We start from the raw sequence: 18,358 nt of genomic DNA, 5'->3' as shown, positions 1-18,358 counted from the left end.
TATTTTCCTCCTTTACAAGGTCCATTTTCAAATTTCATTTTTACTATTTACTAGTTAATATCTAACATTTCAGCTATTCATAATTTATATTACCTTTTCCTATTTTTTTATTTCTATTTTTTTGTGGAAAATACAATTTAAATAAATAGCAAAATTATTTAAAGCCCACCAATTGGGCCGTCCGTGTGAGGTCCGACAGGGAAGTCAAGGACATTAAAAAAAAACCCTTAGTTAGTTAAGTTTATCATGCTGTAGACGCACAATAACAACATATAAACACCTACCATGTGTTTTGACACAAAAGTCTGTACAATACAGTTAGATGTAAAACAACATCAAAATAGCATCGTCATATGGAATGGTATACAGGTACATTCAACTTCATCATATACAATGATAAATCACATATCTTACTGACCTGTAACAAATGATACGGTCATAACTATGATGTAAATATTTAAAATCATTTAATAACTCCATGACCATATTCAAATATAAAAAAAATATATCATGTACTCTATGAAAATAACTCTTTCGACTACATTCGGTCGCTAAATTAAGATAATTCGTGAACAAGAACTATTAGACAGCCTAGTATAAAAGAAGTGTCTCGTTAAAAAATCGTAAACAAACCCACGTGTATTTGTTTACGTATTTTCGGAAGCCACTATGCGCATGCTTAAAATTTTTATCCGGGCACCTGTCGGAAACTAAAACTTCAATATGGCGTCCCAAAGTGAGGGCGTTGGAAAGGATGACATTAAAACTCACTTTGTAACCAGAGAAGGGACTTACAAATTAATGCCATTGTCTGAATATTCAAAACCGACAAGAGTTCCCTATAACGGTCAAACAAATACACCTTCAAGAGTGTCCTTCATTAACGTAAACGACGGTTCGTCGTCGCCAGATAGGATATGTTTCAATGTTGGCAGGGAACTATATTTCTATGTTTACAAAGGCGTGAAAAAGGTATAACCGCTTGAAGTACTCGACTTTTGCCATTAGTAATATACAACGCATTTCACCTACCTTTCCAGTTTATATCAAAGTCAAATACTGACATGAGCCCATCTCTTAATTCTGTAATAGGTCTACATTACTACCATTATACATGTACTTCTTACTATTTTAGGGCTTCAGAGATTGCTTTCTACTTCTATAGCTCAAAGGACACTCAGGGAGATTTAGTTCTCGAACACTCAAGTCTGAGTTTTAAATCTGTTAGTGAAACACTGTGTCGGTTGGTTTTTTTTTCTGGGTGAAATATGAGTTTTACACCCACCCACCTGGGTCGGCTCGGACATCATATATTCAATCTGTTGATTGTGTATAAGAATCACTGGCCAGGGTCTGAAATTCCCCCACCACGGTTAATCTCACTGTATTCATGATTTTAAAATCACTGCAGGGTTCTCAATGACCAGAGGTCTGGGTCCCAGACCCTCAAAATTCATTGTGGACCCTTGAAAATCACAACAGGGGAGTCCAGAGGACTTGTAAAAATTTTCAATCCAATTGCTGAAATCTACACTAGTAATACAATTACTCAACATGCAGTCAATTATCAAATCTAAGCCATTGGCACAATAGTGGTTGAGACAGCACTTTGTATCAACTCAGCATGCCCACTGGTTTTTGCAAATGGGGGTACATGTACCTCCTGACCTTTGAATTTTGGGGTACAGAGGTTTTATTGAGGGTACAAATGATCATGAAATCAATGTCATGTGAAAAGGACAATATAGAATAGAAGACTATAATAATTGTGTATGTTGTGTCATTTTGTATTTCTTTTTGGCATATGTTCACAGTTGAATAGAATAACATACACATTTTAATATTTTATTTTGTTCAACTTCAAATTATTTTGTTTACTTCATACAAGTACGTCGTAAACTTTTAATTTAAAGCATGCTGTATATTGAAAGTAGCCAATCAATTCGCCCAATAAATTCAGACATATTTTACTTTCACTTTAGATGTAAACAAAAATATTTTCAGATAGCAATGTATTTTGACTATGAAAAACAGCTCTGAAGACCTGAAATTCAAACACTGGAAACCCATTAAAATAAAAATAGGGCATTATTGTACGTGCATGAACATTTTGACTTCTGTATTTGTACATGCATGATTTTTATTGTATGTTAAATACGTACTGCAGCACGTGAATGGGCTGCAACTATTAACAAATATAATGTGAAAAGATCATAAGAAAAATTGTAAAATAAGTATTTAATGTTGATTAATTCTTCATAACTGTCTCATACTGAGTTACAATTAATTGAAGTCTATTTGAGGACCAAACACACTTCGGAAACATTTTATGCAATGCTTTCATTTTAAAAATTTACAAGTTTGTGTAAGGTTTGTCAAGGGATTGTTATTACTTTGGTTGGCAACAATTGAAGTTCAAAGTTGCTTAACAAAACCAATTATTTAAATAAAAATATAAATTGGTGGTATTTGAAGCATACTTTAAATTAGAAATGTCTCGGAGTAAACATGAAATGACCGGCCGAAGAAGACTTAATAAAGTTGCTGTCTCGTCCTCATTTGGACAACTTACATCAAGCAGTGATTTAGCTAGCGCTCGTCATTTTCGCCATTTACAAAAGGATTTCGTAAATGATGAAAATATTTTAGATTGTTTTTGTCACTTAAAAACTTAAAAAGTGTATAAAAAAATATATTCAAAAAGTATTTCAGATAAATTTTCGTCACCTTATATATAAATATAAAACTGTCAAACTAAAGTTACATAAATTCACCTGGCCTTACGCTCTGACAAGTTTTTGACCCCATGATTGGTAATGGACCCTGGTAATTACTTGGTCAACCAGGTTGTTAACCTGGCATCCCTGATATGCGCATCATTAATAATCCTTTAAAATAACAATAATTTATCAATCTTTTGATCATTAGGAACACAAAAGATAATCCCAGGGTTCTCACTCGTCTTCAGACCCTCATTTTAGACCACCGAAAAAAGCTCGAGTTTACTTGAGACATCTCTGATTTTAAGTACTTCAAAATATAACTTATAAATATCCTTATATTAAGAAATAGTTGTGTTAAACGATTTCTATCTTTAATGGATGCCAACCGATATTTCTCCCATATAAAAACAAACCTTTCACGAACCTCGCACATATATAGCTTTCTATTTTTAGAAATTTAAATGCACATATATACAATGTCTCCAATGTGTGACTGGTCATCTAATGGTTTTCAATTAATTTTAACGCAGTAACGGACTGTTAGGAAGCATTAATGAACAATAAATATTTATTTTACGATTCTTTTCTTCTTGAAACGAAATCTCAATGATTATGAACTTCTTCAATTCGACTCATGATCCGGGGTCAAAGGTTACGAAAAAATTACCACCCAGCAGTAAGACATCACAGGACAACCGCTTACAGAGTTCAAAATTCTACAATTGACTATGTCAATGTGGCCAAGTTCCTTTCTATCTGTCTAGTTTCTGCTTTATCTTCTGGTGATTGTGGGAGGAGATTTAGTAGGTACAATCTTGGGAACAGGCTCAAGGTTTCATTGGTCAATTCTTTTCTAAAGATGTCTCCATCCTTCTGATTTGAGGAGTTATAGGTTGAAAAGGGCTTTTGAGGTGTGGTGTTAGGCAAAAGACAGGAGGACTTTCTCTTATTAGTTGAGAGTCAGGTCATACCATAATAGTAGCTTTTGTCAAATAGTAGCTATTTTTAGACTAAATGCATCAAAGCTGTCATGAAATAATTTATTTTTCTAATAGTAACTATTTTATTTTATTATGTAGCTCACATATTTTCTGATTGAAAATAACAGTTACATGTATTTTGTTGTAACATTTATTGTATTTATTGTTATGTCTGTATCTAAATTTAAGATAAATATTTTAAGTTTATGTCTTTTGTTTATGATACTATTGACTATTTAGAAACTTTTGCTGTCCATATGTCGATCATGCTTTTCGCAAAAGTGACTAAAGCCCTGAAAATCGTAGCTACAACCCTGCTTCAAGATATGGCTTTAGTAAATTACTGACATTGTGTACATATTATCTAGGAGGCTTGGAACCTATATTTAGTTCCTTTTATTAGCTCACCTGGCCAAATGCCATGTGAGCTATTGCCATCACTTGGCATGCAGGGGTCGCACTGGGCTTCACCAATGTCGCAATTTGCGATTTTTTATTTTATCTGGCGACAAAAATAACCAGTTGGCGATTTTCTTGGCGCCTAGGTTTTGTATATTAGAATTGACAGGAAGTTTATCAGCAACGGATATTCTCTCTAATTAAACAATTGTGTTGACACCTGGTCATAGTTAATTGACCATTACCATTTTACGACTGAAGGCAATTAAAGGTAATTAGACCAGGCGACCGGCAATATCCTCATAGGAGGTGTCATTGTACATGCATCAAGAGTGAATCTAGGTACATCCATGTATGTCATGAATTGAGAAGTTATTTTGATGAATTCACCTAGATGATTCATCAGTAGACTTAATACTATCATATTTTGGCACCCTTTGGCTCTAATTTCTGAAAGTTGGCGACAAAAAATGGCAGCTGGCAATTTTTCTGGTGACAGAATTTTGGAAGCCAGAGCAGCCCCTGGGCGTCCGTTGTCGTTAACAATTATACTAAACTCTTCTCCTCTGAAACTATGTGACTGATAAGAACAAAATTTGGTATAAATGTTCCTTGGGGTATCCTGCATAGAACTGATGTGGGGATTTTTGATTCGTCGAAAAACATGTCTGCCATTTCTAAAAATTGAACATAGGGGTCAAACAGTAGTTTTTCACATATATCTCCAAAACCGTTAGGGTAAGCTATATTCTGACAGACTAAAAGTGTTCAGCATGATGAGATTTATCTCTGGTTAAATTTTGGTTTTAATCCGTTGAGCCATGTTGGAGTTATTGCCCTTTTAAACGATATTTGCTATTTTTAATGTTATTTTTCAAAAATCTTCTCCTCTGACGCTACTAGACCAATTGAGACCAAACTTGTTATGAATGTTCCTTGGGGTATCCTGCATAGAAAGGGTGTGGGGATTTGATTCGTTGAAAAACATGGCTGCCATTACTAAAAATAGAACATAGGGGTCAGACAGCAGATTTTTGCATATATCTAAAAAATCATTAGGTTTAGCTAAATTCTGATAGAGGTAAAAGTATTTAACATGATGAGATACATTTCTTGTCAAATTTTGGTTTTAATCCGTTAAGCCATGTTGGAGTTGTTGCCCTTTTTCAATGATTTTTGCTATTTGTAATGTTAGTTCTTTCAAAAATCTTCTCCTCTGATACTACTTAACCAATTAAAACCAAACTTGGTATGAATGTTCCTTGGGGTATCCTGCATAGAACTGATGTGGGGATTTTTTATATGTCAAAAACATGGTAGCTGTTACTAAAAATAGAAAGTAGCAGTCAGACAGCAGTTTTTCGCATATATCTCCAAAACCATTAGGTTTAGCCAAATTCTTTCAATAGCTGAAATGATCCTTATTATTAGGACTACAAAAGTCTTCAGGGATAAAAGTTGTCAGATGACTCCTTTTAAGAGTTATTGCCCTTGAAAGGGGCAAAAGGACTTTTTTTAACAGTTTTCAGTCAATATCTTGAAAACTATGACAAATTAAAAGAAACTTTCAATTGTTGAAATGATCCTTATGATAAGCCCTACCAAAGACATCTTGAGTCAATATTATTGGACAACTTGTTAAATTTATTGCCTTTGAAAGGCAAAATTCAACCAGGTGGGCGATTCAGGCTCCTGGGACCCTCTTGTTTCTGGAGAAGGCCATTCAACTATTAAAACTATCAGAGACAGAAAGTGTCAAGAGACTGTTTTTACAAGTCTGTCACTCGAAACAAAGTTGTTGGTACAAAATCAACTGAAATGCTACAAATTAACGGAGGACATACACCTGAGAAACAGAAAAAGAATATGCATGGTATCTAGGGGTTGCTCTGGCTTCCAAAATCCTGTTGCCAGAAAAATCCCCAGCTGCCAATTTTTGTTGCCAATTTTCAGAAATAAGGGCCAAAATGAGTGCCCAAAAAAAATAACTTCTTATTTATATGACAGTATTAAGTCCACTGATGAGTTATACTTGTCAATTTATCAAAATAACCCCTTCATTCATTCATGTACTGAAGATTCAATCTTAATGCATGTAACTTTTCATATGCAAAATAATAAAGTACTACAGAAACAGGTGTGTTATTTCGATCAAGGACTCTATCTTACTATGCCTATATAGTACCTGATTTTAAAACATGTTCACCTTTGTTCTTTGTGGTCTAATTAAATTTATCCTAAAATATAATTTGATTTTTTATTTATAAATTTTTAACAAACGATTTTTTTTTTAATTGATAAATTTCTAGCAAAATGCCATGGACCATTAATTGTGTCCCTTTTTACCTCTTGTTGTCTTATACTCTGCTTGATATGTGAATATTATGACTTGCTGCCTTCAATATTTCCTGAATTAGATTTTTGGAAATCCCCATTCTATTTTTTTACTGATTTTCCCACCAAAAAAGCCTCATGGCAAAAGTGGAAACAAATATCATCCATTTTACTTTAAACAATTAATTATAATAATAAAAATAAACATTATTTTTAGAGGATAACACAAGTTAGTTTACAAGAACTAATCTTCCATGAGGCCCTCATGGAACTCAAATGGATTAAGAAATTATTTACTCTTAAGTCATGACAAAATAGTACAAGAAAAACAAACAATACAAAAATTTGTACCTTTCGAAGTGTTTTAGACACTTCCTGATGGGATAATCATTTTTAATTGGAATTAATTTATTCTGTTATAAGGTGAATCTGTTTCTGAATGTATCGATCATATGGTTTAACAGGGCTGTGAAGCTTGTATGTAGCCACGTACACATGGCCATGATTGTGTTTACCTTTGATCAGATGGTGAGAGTTTTGATTGGCTCAATGATATATTTTCGTCTCCTATGAGGATGTTGTGAGTCACGGTCACCTAGTCTAATTACCTTTGATTGGTTTCCGGTGTAAATTGGTTATGGTCAGTGACCAAGTGTCAACACAATTGTTTAATTGGAGACAATATCCGTTGCTGACAAACTTCCTGTCAATTTTAATATACATAACCTAGGTGCCAAGAAAATCGCCCACTGCAACATTGGCGAAGCCAAGCACGATCCCTGTTTATCTACATTGAATTCCCTGTTACGCCATTTTGAATTTTACTACAATTACAATATATAAATGGTTGGTGTTGGCTAGGTGGAATCTGGGTGTTAAAATACGGACTATGTCAGTGTAACTCATAGTTTCACTCAGGTAGGCTTTACTAAGACTAGTGTGTAAGACAACAATTCCACTCTGAGTGTAGTGTATATTTTTATTGAATTTCCATGTAACTTTAGAACAAGTGTTGCTTTAAAAGGTCGAATAATAAATTCTCATTGTTTTAGAAATAGCTGTTGCCAGTAATAGAGCATTTGATTTAGACAGGTCTATCAGTGTCGGAACTTGTGAAAACCAATCTATTACAATGGGAGATATCTGGTTGCAAATGATACACTGGTGCAACCAGGTATCTCCCTTTTACAAAAAACTTGAACTCCTTTGCACCAATAATTGTTGCATTGGTTTGCCCCAATTATTTACTAATGACGAGATATTGTATTTGCCCCGTCTGATTTCAATAGTCATGAACTGACACAAGGTTATCATTGACACAGGCAGATCCAGTGTTTGAATGGACCAAGGTAAATATGTGTACCTGCTTACAACTTTTGGAAAATGACAAATCCCACCATTGAGGAAATAAAAAATTAGATTGTTATACATTTGGTTTACCAAAATGCTGGGCAGATGTCTGATGGGTGAGTTTTGAATGTGCTATTTTTCTGTTCATTTTCAAAATTCAAATGTGGTTTTGCCAAACTCAGGCTGTGAAAAAAACAGATCTTGCCCCAATGTTCCATTTGCAGGAACTGCTTAAATTTTGCCGTCTCAAGCTTAAAGGTTCAACTGCACTGTGTCTTTGATTTTGGGCTTAAATTCAAAGAAGAATTATAAGTTCTAGCTGGTAAAAAATTAGTTCATGTATATTGTACTTCTTGAAAGTCACGATCAGTTCAAATGGGCTCAATTCATAACAATATAACTGAGGTAAAAAATTATTGAAAAAAAATTTCTGGCCTATTTTGGCCTTAATTTTTTTATGGTTACATACACTGCACCTGCCAACTTTCACAATTAAAGCATGTATTTCACAATTTTGACCTCTTGGTCCCACTACCACGAATTGACACAAATCCAGAGTTTGTAAATCTAGAAAATCCTATATTCAAATCTCAAAAATGTTTTTTCAATAACATTTCTTTGATTAGAAGAGTCATAAATCTGACATAAGGTGTGATCAGGGTTATTGGATGATTTATGGATCCTGATTGGATCTATCACCATTTTATGGACAGCCAATTATTTGTTAAAGGTTAATTTCTACTGCACAATTAATTTGACAAACACTGTTAAATTAACAGATCCAAATTTTGTAGTATCACGTGTGTAATCAATTATAAGACCACATACTTGGTTATTTAAAGTCAGTTACATTTATCTCTTTTTATATTTTCAATATTTTTAACAGTACTGTATATTTTGCAGTAGATGTGTTTGCAGTAGTTATAGAAAATACTATTCCTATGAATTGTAAATTCGTTACGATTTTGCTAATTTGGTATCGGCTATCTTCAGCATTTCCTTAAACATTGCACCTCATGGTGTGCAGACTTGCCCTGTTTCTGCTTGTCATTATTTGTTATGTATGAACTAAGTACGTTTTTTAGTGAGATGAGCCTTCCTAGAACAAACTACATTAATTTTAAGTCTAACCTAAGTTGGGAAAGTGTTCATAATGTAGTAATAAAACAGTAGTGATATATTAACATGCTTATATATTACTATTGACTTTAGAGAGTATTTAAACTTCAGAATTCCAATTAGGATTGGAGGAAACCACAACACAAAGGGGCTCACTAAATTCTAAGTACTGTATTACGTGCATATAAATTGTAATAAAACACTTGGTCAGCTGAAAAAAGGACCTTTAATGTGGGAGGGATGTTAATACTAGAGGGGTGTCATCCATACATTAATACAGTAAAACCCATAATTTTTCTAAATACATGTGTATGTCTCGAAATTGTCCATTCCATCAAACCTCCATGTGGATTTGGCAGGTACATATATGTGGTTATGGTACACCCCAAAATCAATCTCAGTCTACTCCTCCCTTAGTGTGTGGTGAAGGCGGGGGTGTAGAGTTTTTCATTATTGCTTTTTCAATGTATGGTTTTGTTCTTTTTTGCTTGAACCTCCTTAATAATAGATGACTGATGAGTTTTAATTTAAAGGTCAACAATAGAGTCAGAAACCATACACGACATGTATATCTGTTTCCTGCTACCCTACCTACCCTGTTTTTTTTTTTTTTGCCTACTAACATTTTATGGTCATTTTGGCTCATGCACTGTTAAAAGTCTACATTGTTTTCCCCATTAGTTATGATAACTCAACATAAAATGTTTTTGAGAAATAAAATAATTTCCCTGCCTACATGTACTTACCCTATTTTTTTCTTGCCGATAGCACAAAACAAGACTTGTTTTTTGGCCTTATTTAATGATAAAGTTACTAGTTGTGTCCAGCTAAGGTACATGTAATGACATGGTTGTGCAGATTACATTGTATATGGTTTTCCAGATGAGTCTTGATACACGAGTCTTCTTTATTTTGAGTAATTCCTGAACAAGTAAACTGCTCAACTAACAATAGTCATTTATGAAACAGGTTCCCCAGATGTAAACATTGATGATCAGGAAAAATGATCAAGTTGAGCATGTTTTCTTTGTAACTTTTCAAAGTTTTGTCTTGTTTTCATTTAAATGCTGCTGAGGTTTTTGTACATGTACATGTACATCTTAAAGTTCTATTTGATATTAAGTGACTCTGTGGGTGAGTACTGTAGTTACAATTTATCTGTAATAAAAAGTAAGGTGTGAAAAGGTATTGTTCCACATCTCAAATATACACTCTCTGTTTTTTTCAGGCTGCAGATCTGACAAAACCAATAGATAAAAGAGTATATAAAGGAACATTCCCAACATGTCATGATTTTAATAATATGGTAGTATCCAGCGAAAGTGTTCGGTTATTAGTTGGGTTTACTGCTGGACAAATTCAGCTCATAGATCCAATAAAAAAAGAATTAGGGAAACTTTACAATGAAGAGGTATGCTATCTAATCAGATAAAGTTAAATTCATCAAATGTACATGTATTAAATAACTGATTCTGGTAACTCTGTAAGTATTGGGAAAATCCAAAAATGTTTTTGTCATTACTCAATTTACTGCAGTACACCTAAGCCATAACATTTTCACACAACAATTTTTACAATAGTTCTTTTAAATTAATTATTATTTAATACAATGTACATGTCCCTATTTACAATAGTTGTGGTATTCTTTTAATTATTATTTAATACAATGTACATGTCCCTATTTACAATAGTTGTGATATTCTTTTAAAGTAATTATTATTTAATACAATGTACATGTCCCTATTTACAATAGTTGTGGTATTCTTTTAAAGTAATTATTATTTAATACAATGTACATGTCCCTATTTCTTATGTTTAATACAATGTACATGTCCCTATTTACAATAGTTGTGGTATTCTGTAATTATTATTTAATACAATGTACATGTCCCTATTTCTTATGTTTAATGGTGTCTTGTATTTATCAAAAGGATGAAAGTGACCATAGTTTCACAAATTTAATTTCTGTTTGTTATTTTACATCCAGTTTTCCTGACATTTTTGTATTTATACCCCTTACTTAAAGTTGGAGCTATTTAGTGATTATGATCTCCATCCTTCTTCTTGATTCACATCTTTCTTGTAACAGTTTTCTCTACCGCTACTTGATATTTTGACCCAAGCTTATATACTGTATATGTACATGTAGGTATATTTTATCACAGATACTTGATATTTTGACCCAAGCTTATATACTGTATATGTACATGTAGATACTTTGTATTACAGATATTCGATATTTTTACACAAGCTTATATACATTATGTAGGTATGGCATTTGGTGTAGATTTGATTTCAGATGTGAGTGACTTCCAGTTTGACAGGCTTCATTTATGTTTTGACTTTATATTTCCCTGACAGTATTCTCTACAACTATTTATCACAGCTGTATGCTAGCTTTAATTTGATATGGCATATGGTGGAATTGGATTTCTGACTTTAGCAACATTAACTTCTTGTTTGGAGGGCCTTATTTACATTTTGACCATATGATTTCATGACTAAATTTTTGTAACTGTTTTATCTGCAAGTACTATGTACAGCTACTTCTGCAACTTCAAAGATTGTATTTATGAATCTTTTGCCCTAGCTAAACTTAGCAAGAACTAAAAGTTTACATTCGTAAATCTACATGTAAGTATCTCAGGTTATTTTCTGAACTTAACTTATAATACATACAGAATTCCACAAGCAAATATTAACAAGGGGAAATTATTTCTGCTAACAAAACTGAATTACTTGTATTTAGCAAGTACTTCCTCCTAAATTCAATCACAGAACACTTGATAATTATACTCATTGGGAGATGGTTAGAGTGGTCTATCTGTCCATTTGTCCGTTCGACTGTCTACACCATATTTGTTACAGTTTTCTCTGCATTTATAATCCACATGCACTTGACGTATTAACCAAAAAATTATATTCATGTAACTATGCCATACTGTGAAATTCTGAATCAACATCAGCTTCCATTTGAATAACTTAGTTTATTATATGGTTACTGGGTGGGTATCCTTTAGTAAGCTTTGCTCACATTTCTGGTTAAAATTTTAGTTTTTTTTTGTCTTACCTAGGATGTAAACTTGTGAAGACTGTTTATGGTCTTTGTTTCTTGTTTTCACATTCAGGCCATGCACTTTGGCTCACATGTACAGTGAATTTGAATTCTCCCATTAATGAAACTTCAATATATTTTTACTAATATTCTATAAGGTTTCATATCAAAAGTAAAGTATTGATTAATTATCCTTGAAGCAAGATGGTAATGGTAGGCATCTATCTATAAGGTGTCTAGTGGATGCAACTCCTCTGTAATGGCTTGATAGAAGCTTTAAATATTGGTATGATACATGTATATTGATATGAAGTGTAGATGTGGCTAGCTTTTGAATTGAATACTTTTTTATTGTAGAGACTTATTGATAAAACTAAAGTGACATGCATAAAGTGGATACCTGGGTGTACAAATCAATTTATTGTGTCTCATTCAAGTGGGCAAATGTATGTATATAATGAAGATCTTCCATGTGGTCCAACACCACCTCACTATCAACCATTCAAACAAGGAGATGGATTCTCAGTGTTCACATGTAAAACAAAAACTACCAGAAATCCTCTGTATAGATGGGTAGTAGGACATGGACCTATCAATCAATTTACATTTTCTCCTTGTTCTCAATATTTAGCTATTGTTGGACAAGACGGCTTTTTACGTGTTTTTAACTATAATTCTATGGAATTAGTTGGATCCATGAAAAGCTATTTTGGTGGTTTATTGTGTGTGTGCTGGTCACCGGACAGTAAGTACATTGTAGTTGGGGGTGAAGATGATCTAGTTACAGTTTGGTCATTCTTAGAAAAAAGAGTTATATGCAGAGGACAGGGTCATAGGTCATGGATAGGGGTTGTGGCCTTTGACCCTTATACATCTGTGTTCAGTGAAGAAGAATATGATTCTGGAGAAGGTAACACAGGAAAACATGAAGGTGTAAATGGTGGTTTACAATCGAACAGGAATTCTTTAGAATGTCAATCATCTTCATCCTCATCATCATCGAATATCACAACATATCGATTTGGCTCAGTTGGACAAGATACAATGTTATGTTTGTGGGATTTAACTGAAGACATTATCAAACAACCATATGGACGTTCACGGACAAGTATATTAATTACACCAAATACTTCACACACATTACCTAGAAGTAACAGTTTACCCCAGTCCCAAAAGTCTAATTCTGTTGCAAGTGACCTTAGTGCTGAAGGCAATACACATCATGTAGCAAATCATTCATCAAGTGTAGGAACAAAATTTGCAACATTGACTCTTGCAGAAAGAAAGGAAAGTCAAGAAAAGAAAGAACACAAGAGAAATTTTAGTCTAGCTAGTAGAAATGTAGAAAAGAATAGTATATTAAGAACAAATCATGTTAAACCTGTAGATGATTCTATAAAACTTCTAGGCACTGTGGCATGTCCTCGATTAGAGGAAGCTCCTATCTTAGAACCTTTAGTGTGCAAGAGAATAGCCTCGGAGAGGTTAACAGAACTAATATTTCGTGAAGAATGCATAGTTACAGCATGTCAAGAAGGTTTGGTTTATACATGGGCTCGACCAGGATATGCGGTAGGTAGGACACTTCATGTATAGCTATCACTGAAAATACAATGTTTTGAAACAGTTACTCTTTTAAACTCCTTATGTTCTTTTTTGTTTTGCATACATGTACCATAAACCACAAAACAAAAAATAAGATAAGGACATTAAGAGTTCTGGTTCCACAACTACAAATGTACATGTACATAAAAAGTACCCATTTTTAGCTCACCTGGCCAAAGGCCATGTGAGTTATTACCCTCACTTGAGGTCTGTCATCGTTAACAATTTTATAGAACTCTTCTGACACTACTTGACCAAATAGAATCAAACTTGGTATGAATTTTTCTGTGGGTATCCTGCATAGAGTTGTGTGGGAATTTTTGATGCAGCAAAAAACATGGCTGCCATTACTAAAAATAGAACATGGGTCAGGCAACAGTTTTTCGCACATACATTGTGTATATCCAAAACCGTTAGGGTTAGCCAAATTCAGACATGGGTAAAAGTGTTCAGTATGATAAGATCTATCTGAAGTCAAATTTTCATTTTAATATGTTAAGCCATGTTGTAGTTATCACCCTTTTTTGATTTTTTTTAAATGTGTTTTTTTTTCTCAAAAATCGACTCCCTGGACAATACTGGACCAATTTGAACCAAATTTGGGATGAATGTTCCTTAGGGTATTCTGCATAGAAATGATGTGGGCATTTTTGATCTGTCTGAAAACATGGCAGCCATTTCTAAAAATAGAATATACACGTAGGTGTCGTACAGAAATTTTTTGGATACATCTCCAAAACCATTAGGTTAAGCCAAATTCTGACTGGGTAAAAGTGTTCAGTATGATTAGATCTATCTGTAGTGTAATTTTTGATACAGTCTGTTAAGCCATGTTGGAGTTCTTGCCCTTTTTCACGTTTTATCCCTATTTTAAATGTTATTTCTTTCAAAAATGTCCTCTGAAACTATCAGACCAATTACAATGTAGAACAAACTAAGTATAACTATTCATTAGGGTGTTTGCATAGATCTGATGTGGGGATTTTTGATATGTTGAAAAACATGACCACTGTAAGTTTTTCTCATACTGCTCCAAAATTGTTAGTTTTTTGCCAAAAGTCTTTCAATTGCCAGTATGACCCTTATTATAAGGCCTACAAAAGTATGCATTGGATCAAAATGTCTGACAACTTCTTGTCAGAGTCATTGCCCTTAAAAGGTGAAAAATGATGTTTTTAGCATTTTTCAGCCAATATTTTGGAAATTAATAGATAGAAAGAAACTTTCAAATGAAGAAATGATTCATATGATACAATGTTAGTCCTACCAAAGTCTTACTGAGTCAAAATTGTTGGACATCTCCTTGTTAGTGTTATTGCGCTTGAAAGGCAAAAGTGCTTCAGGCTCCAGGGAGTCTCTTGTTCAAATCATACATGTAATTGATACACTAAAATAAATATTGCTAAAAGCCTGAAAGTTCTGTTCAATCAATGACTTACAGGATTTATGATTCCTATTTCAGGAAGGAGGAACTTAAACTAGATCAGGCCATTCAAAATTTTTTAAAATTTTGTTTCATTTTCTACAAATGCAGAATTGAATGCAAAACTACAGCAGTGTTTATTCTAGAAACTTTTTACAGGAGGGTCATCTTGGCCCAAGTGACTTTGCTGAGGGGGCCACTACTGGAAAATGAGGTCAATAAGAGATACCATCTATCTGCAGTATACATGTGTAGTACATGTTATAACCAACATTTACAGTAGATCAGAAATGGTGTCTACAAAAACAGATTTGACTATCTGACATAGAAGTGGTGGTAATAACTACATGTAGATAAAAAAAAAACGAAATTTGAAAAACAAGTTGATGTTCTGATATTAAAACACTGCAATTAAGTAATTTTTGTTATTTGCACAGAGATCCACAAGACAATTGTCTTCCTGCAGCAACTTTTTACAACTTGCCAGTTGAAAGCCATCGAAGTTTGAATTTGTACATGGCTGTAACAGGCACTTGTATCTATCAATGGCCAGTGACTATCAAATATGAATTTATACATGGCTGTTACAGGCACTTGTATCTATCAATGACCAATGACTATCAAGTATGACTTTGTACATGGCTGTTGCAGACACTTGTGTCTATCAATAATCAGTGACTGTCAAGTATGAATTTGTATTTGATAGTCACTGGCCATTGATTAAAACAAGTAACAGTTATGACTGTGCCACTGACGGCACTTGGTGACATGTACAATTGAGGAATTTCCAACACTATTGAGGTTTCAGCTGTGCTCTCAGTACTTTCTTCGGGATTCTTTTCATTTTTCGTAGTATCCACTTGTTTCTCCCTCACACTTCCTTAATAGTGTACATGTATGAAAATAATTTCCTTCTTAGCTCATATTGTCAGTCATCATTGTTGTCTCTTGTCTTTGTCTTCATTGTTAACAATTTTTCAAAACTCTACTCCTCTGAAACTTCTTGACCAATTAGATCCAAATTTGGTGTTAATGTTCCATAGGGAACTACATAGAACTGATATAGCAGTTTTTTCCTTCGATTAAGGTGGATGCTGTTTCTGAAAAATAGAGTATAGTAATCTGAAAAACCTTTAAACATGGGGTAAAAGTATACAGCATGACAAGATTTACATTTGTATTTGCAGTCAAATTTTCATGTAAATCTGTTAAGATATGTAGAAGTTATTGTTCTATTTTTTACATGTACCTTTTCCGCTATTTTAAATGTTATTTCTTTTTAAAATCTTTTCCTCTGAAACTACATGTACTTGACCACTTAGAATCAAACTTGGTATGTATGTTCCTTTGGGTACTTTGCATTGAAATTGATGCAGTCTTCAAAATTAGCCAGTAGTCCGAAGGCAGAGGCATTTTAAATCATTGCCTGAATTGAGTGCCAGCCAAAGGCAGGCCTGACAAATTTTTTTTGGGCCAGTGAAAATTCTGAGTCACTGGCCCCCAAAAAAATGTAATTTGTAGGGATGAAAGTTGGAAAAATGAACTAAGAAATAATCATTCAAATTACAAAGATAATTCAAGCAAAGGCAAATTGCATTAATATAGGGAACAAATAAGAACTTGAACCAATTTATTATTCTCACTAAATATATCCTAGAAGAAGGAAAATTTGTATTTTAAGATTTTGTTCATTCTTCTATGAGCCCTTCCCTGCACATAGCCCTATACACCCCAACTTCAGAGTTTTTAGGGTTTGTTTTTATCTCCACCTCCTTGTCTTTTTAAAAAGTTCCAGCCCTCTTTCAGACATGTCTCCGCCTTTATTGATATTAATCTTTGATTCCATTTGTTAACGTTGTTGCTATTCCTCAAATGTATATCTATTAACCAATCACAAAGGCTGTTACATATCTACGCTTTGTTGGGCATCAATGTTGGTCAAATAGTATTGTGCATGGTCCGAGTCACGCAGAGACGAATTAATCACTTACCTATGTTATCTACCTTCTTCAACAGAAGTGGTAAAAAAATAAAAACAAGAAATGACGATGATTTTTTAAATTTTTTCTAGCACGAAGGAGCGGTTGCCCAAACAATTTGGGGCCAGCAACTTCAGTGTCTTTTGGGAACTTTTAGTCACCCTAATACAAAACTGGTTGCATTTGGCGAGTGGGCCACCAGCCATTTCAGGCACTGTAAATAGCAGTCAGTTAGTAAAACGGTAGGCCTCAAGGACCTGTCGGGCCTGTGGAAATAAATACAATGTACCACTCTTTTCAAAAATCATATTATTTTTGTATTTATTATTGTCAAACTCTGTGTCTGTGAAATCAATTGAAAAGTCATTAAGTGTCGGATTTCAATATTCTGTTACGTAATATTCAATAACATTAACTGATCCCAAAGAAAAAGTCCCACCTAAATTATGCACTTCCAATTACAGGGAACCAGATGTAGTGTCCAAGTCATTTATGCATTTATTCCTACGATGTATGTCGTCTCTAAACGCGAAACCAAAGTGAAAATATTAACAGATTGTCAATGACAAAACAATATGAACTTCTTGAGTTATGTCGAGGGTGCCAAACTGGAGAAAAGACAAAAAAATGACCCCAACAGTGGAAGAGAAAAAAGAACTATAAAAAAAGAGGTTGAACTTTAAAGGGAAAGAAAATTTCAGAAGCAGTGGTTGGTTAATCAGTGGTGGTTAAAGTATGACGAGTCTAACAACCAAATGTTTTGTTTATGTTCGGGCCTGTAAGTTGAAAAGTTAAGTGTGAAGACTGCTATGTGGAGATTTTTGATCCGTCAGAAAACATGGCCACCATTTCTAAAAATAGAACTTAGGTGTTGTACAGAAGTTTTCAAATAAACATAAGTTAAGCCTAATTCTGACAACAGTCTTTGCTGTCTAAATTTCAGACAAGCCCCTACCCTTAATCTGAAAAAAAAAAATTATATAGGATACACTGACTTTGAAGCAAATATTCTGCAAGTCTGTCACTGCTTTTACCAGCATTGGCTGGTGGGCTAATCTCAATTTCAAAGACTGACACAGGGTTTAAGTGTTCAGCATGATGAGATCTATCAGTGGTCAAATTTTCATGTAAATCTGTTATGCCATGTTGGAGTTAGTGCCCTTTTTCAGCATTTGATTCCTATTTTAAACGTTTATATCTTTCAAAAATCATCTCCTCTGACCAAAACAATAAGAATCAAATTTGATATGAATATTCCTTGGGTATTCTGCATAGATCTGATGTGGGGATATTTGAGGCCAAACATAAAAATATTTTTGTTTGATGTTTGCCTACTCAATGGTTTGAAGCTTGGGTTTTTGTAGGTAGGGAAAAAATTATTTTATCAAAAT

At 33.7% G+C, this 18,358-nt stretch overlaps 1 protein-coding gene across 5 annotated transcripts in view; it reads left to right on the top strand.

The window, feature by feature from the left end:
- The first annotated feature begins 705 nt into the window (after positions 1-705).
- The window catches only part of LOC148623301 (WD repeat-containing protein 20-like), a 34,861-nt gene continuing 17,208 nt past the window's right edge, over positions 706-18,358 (top strand). For 2 of the 5 annotated variants that reach the window (XM_088565059.1, XM_088565058.1), the window contains exons 1-3: positions 706-972; positions 10,134-10,316; positions 12,318-13,532. In XM_088565059.1, the coding sequence (XP_088421185.1) occupies positions 724-972; positions 10,134-10,316; positions 12,318-13,532 (1,647 nt within the window). In that variant the 5' untranslated portion in view covers positions 706-723. Of the gene's footprint in view, positions 973-10,133; positions 10,317-12,317; positions 13,537-15,147; positions 15,325-18,358 lie in introns of all 5 variants that reach the window. The other 3 variants (XR_015919410.1, XR_015919411.1, XM_088565060.1) reach the window with 3 other exon arrangements.

Source organism: Perna viridis, chromosome 2, assembly GCF_037379345.1.
Source record: "Perna viridis isolate PV_CMFRI_1.1 ecotype Kerala chromosome 2, ASM3737934v1, whole genome shotgun sequence".
NCBI classification, from domain to species: domain Eukaryota; kingdom Metazoa; phylum Mollusca; class Bivalvia; order Mytilida; family Mytilidae; genus Perna; species Perna viridis.
The sequence above is the reverse complement of the archived record's forward strand: the minus strand, read 5'-3'. Positions and strand labels throughout refer to the sequence as shown.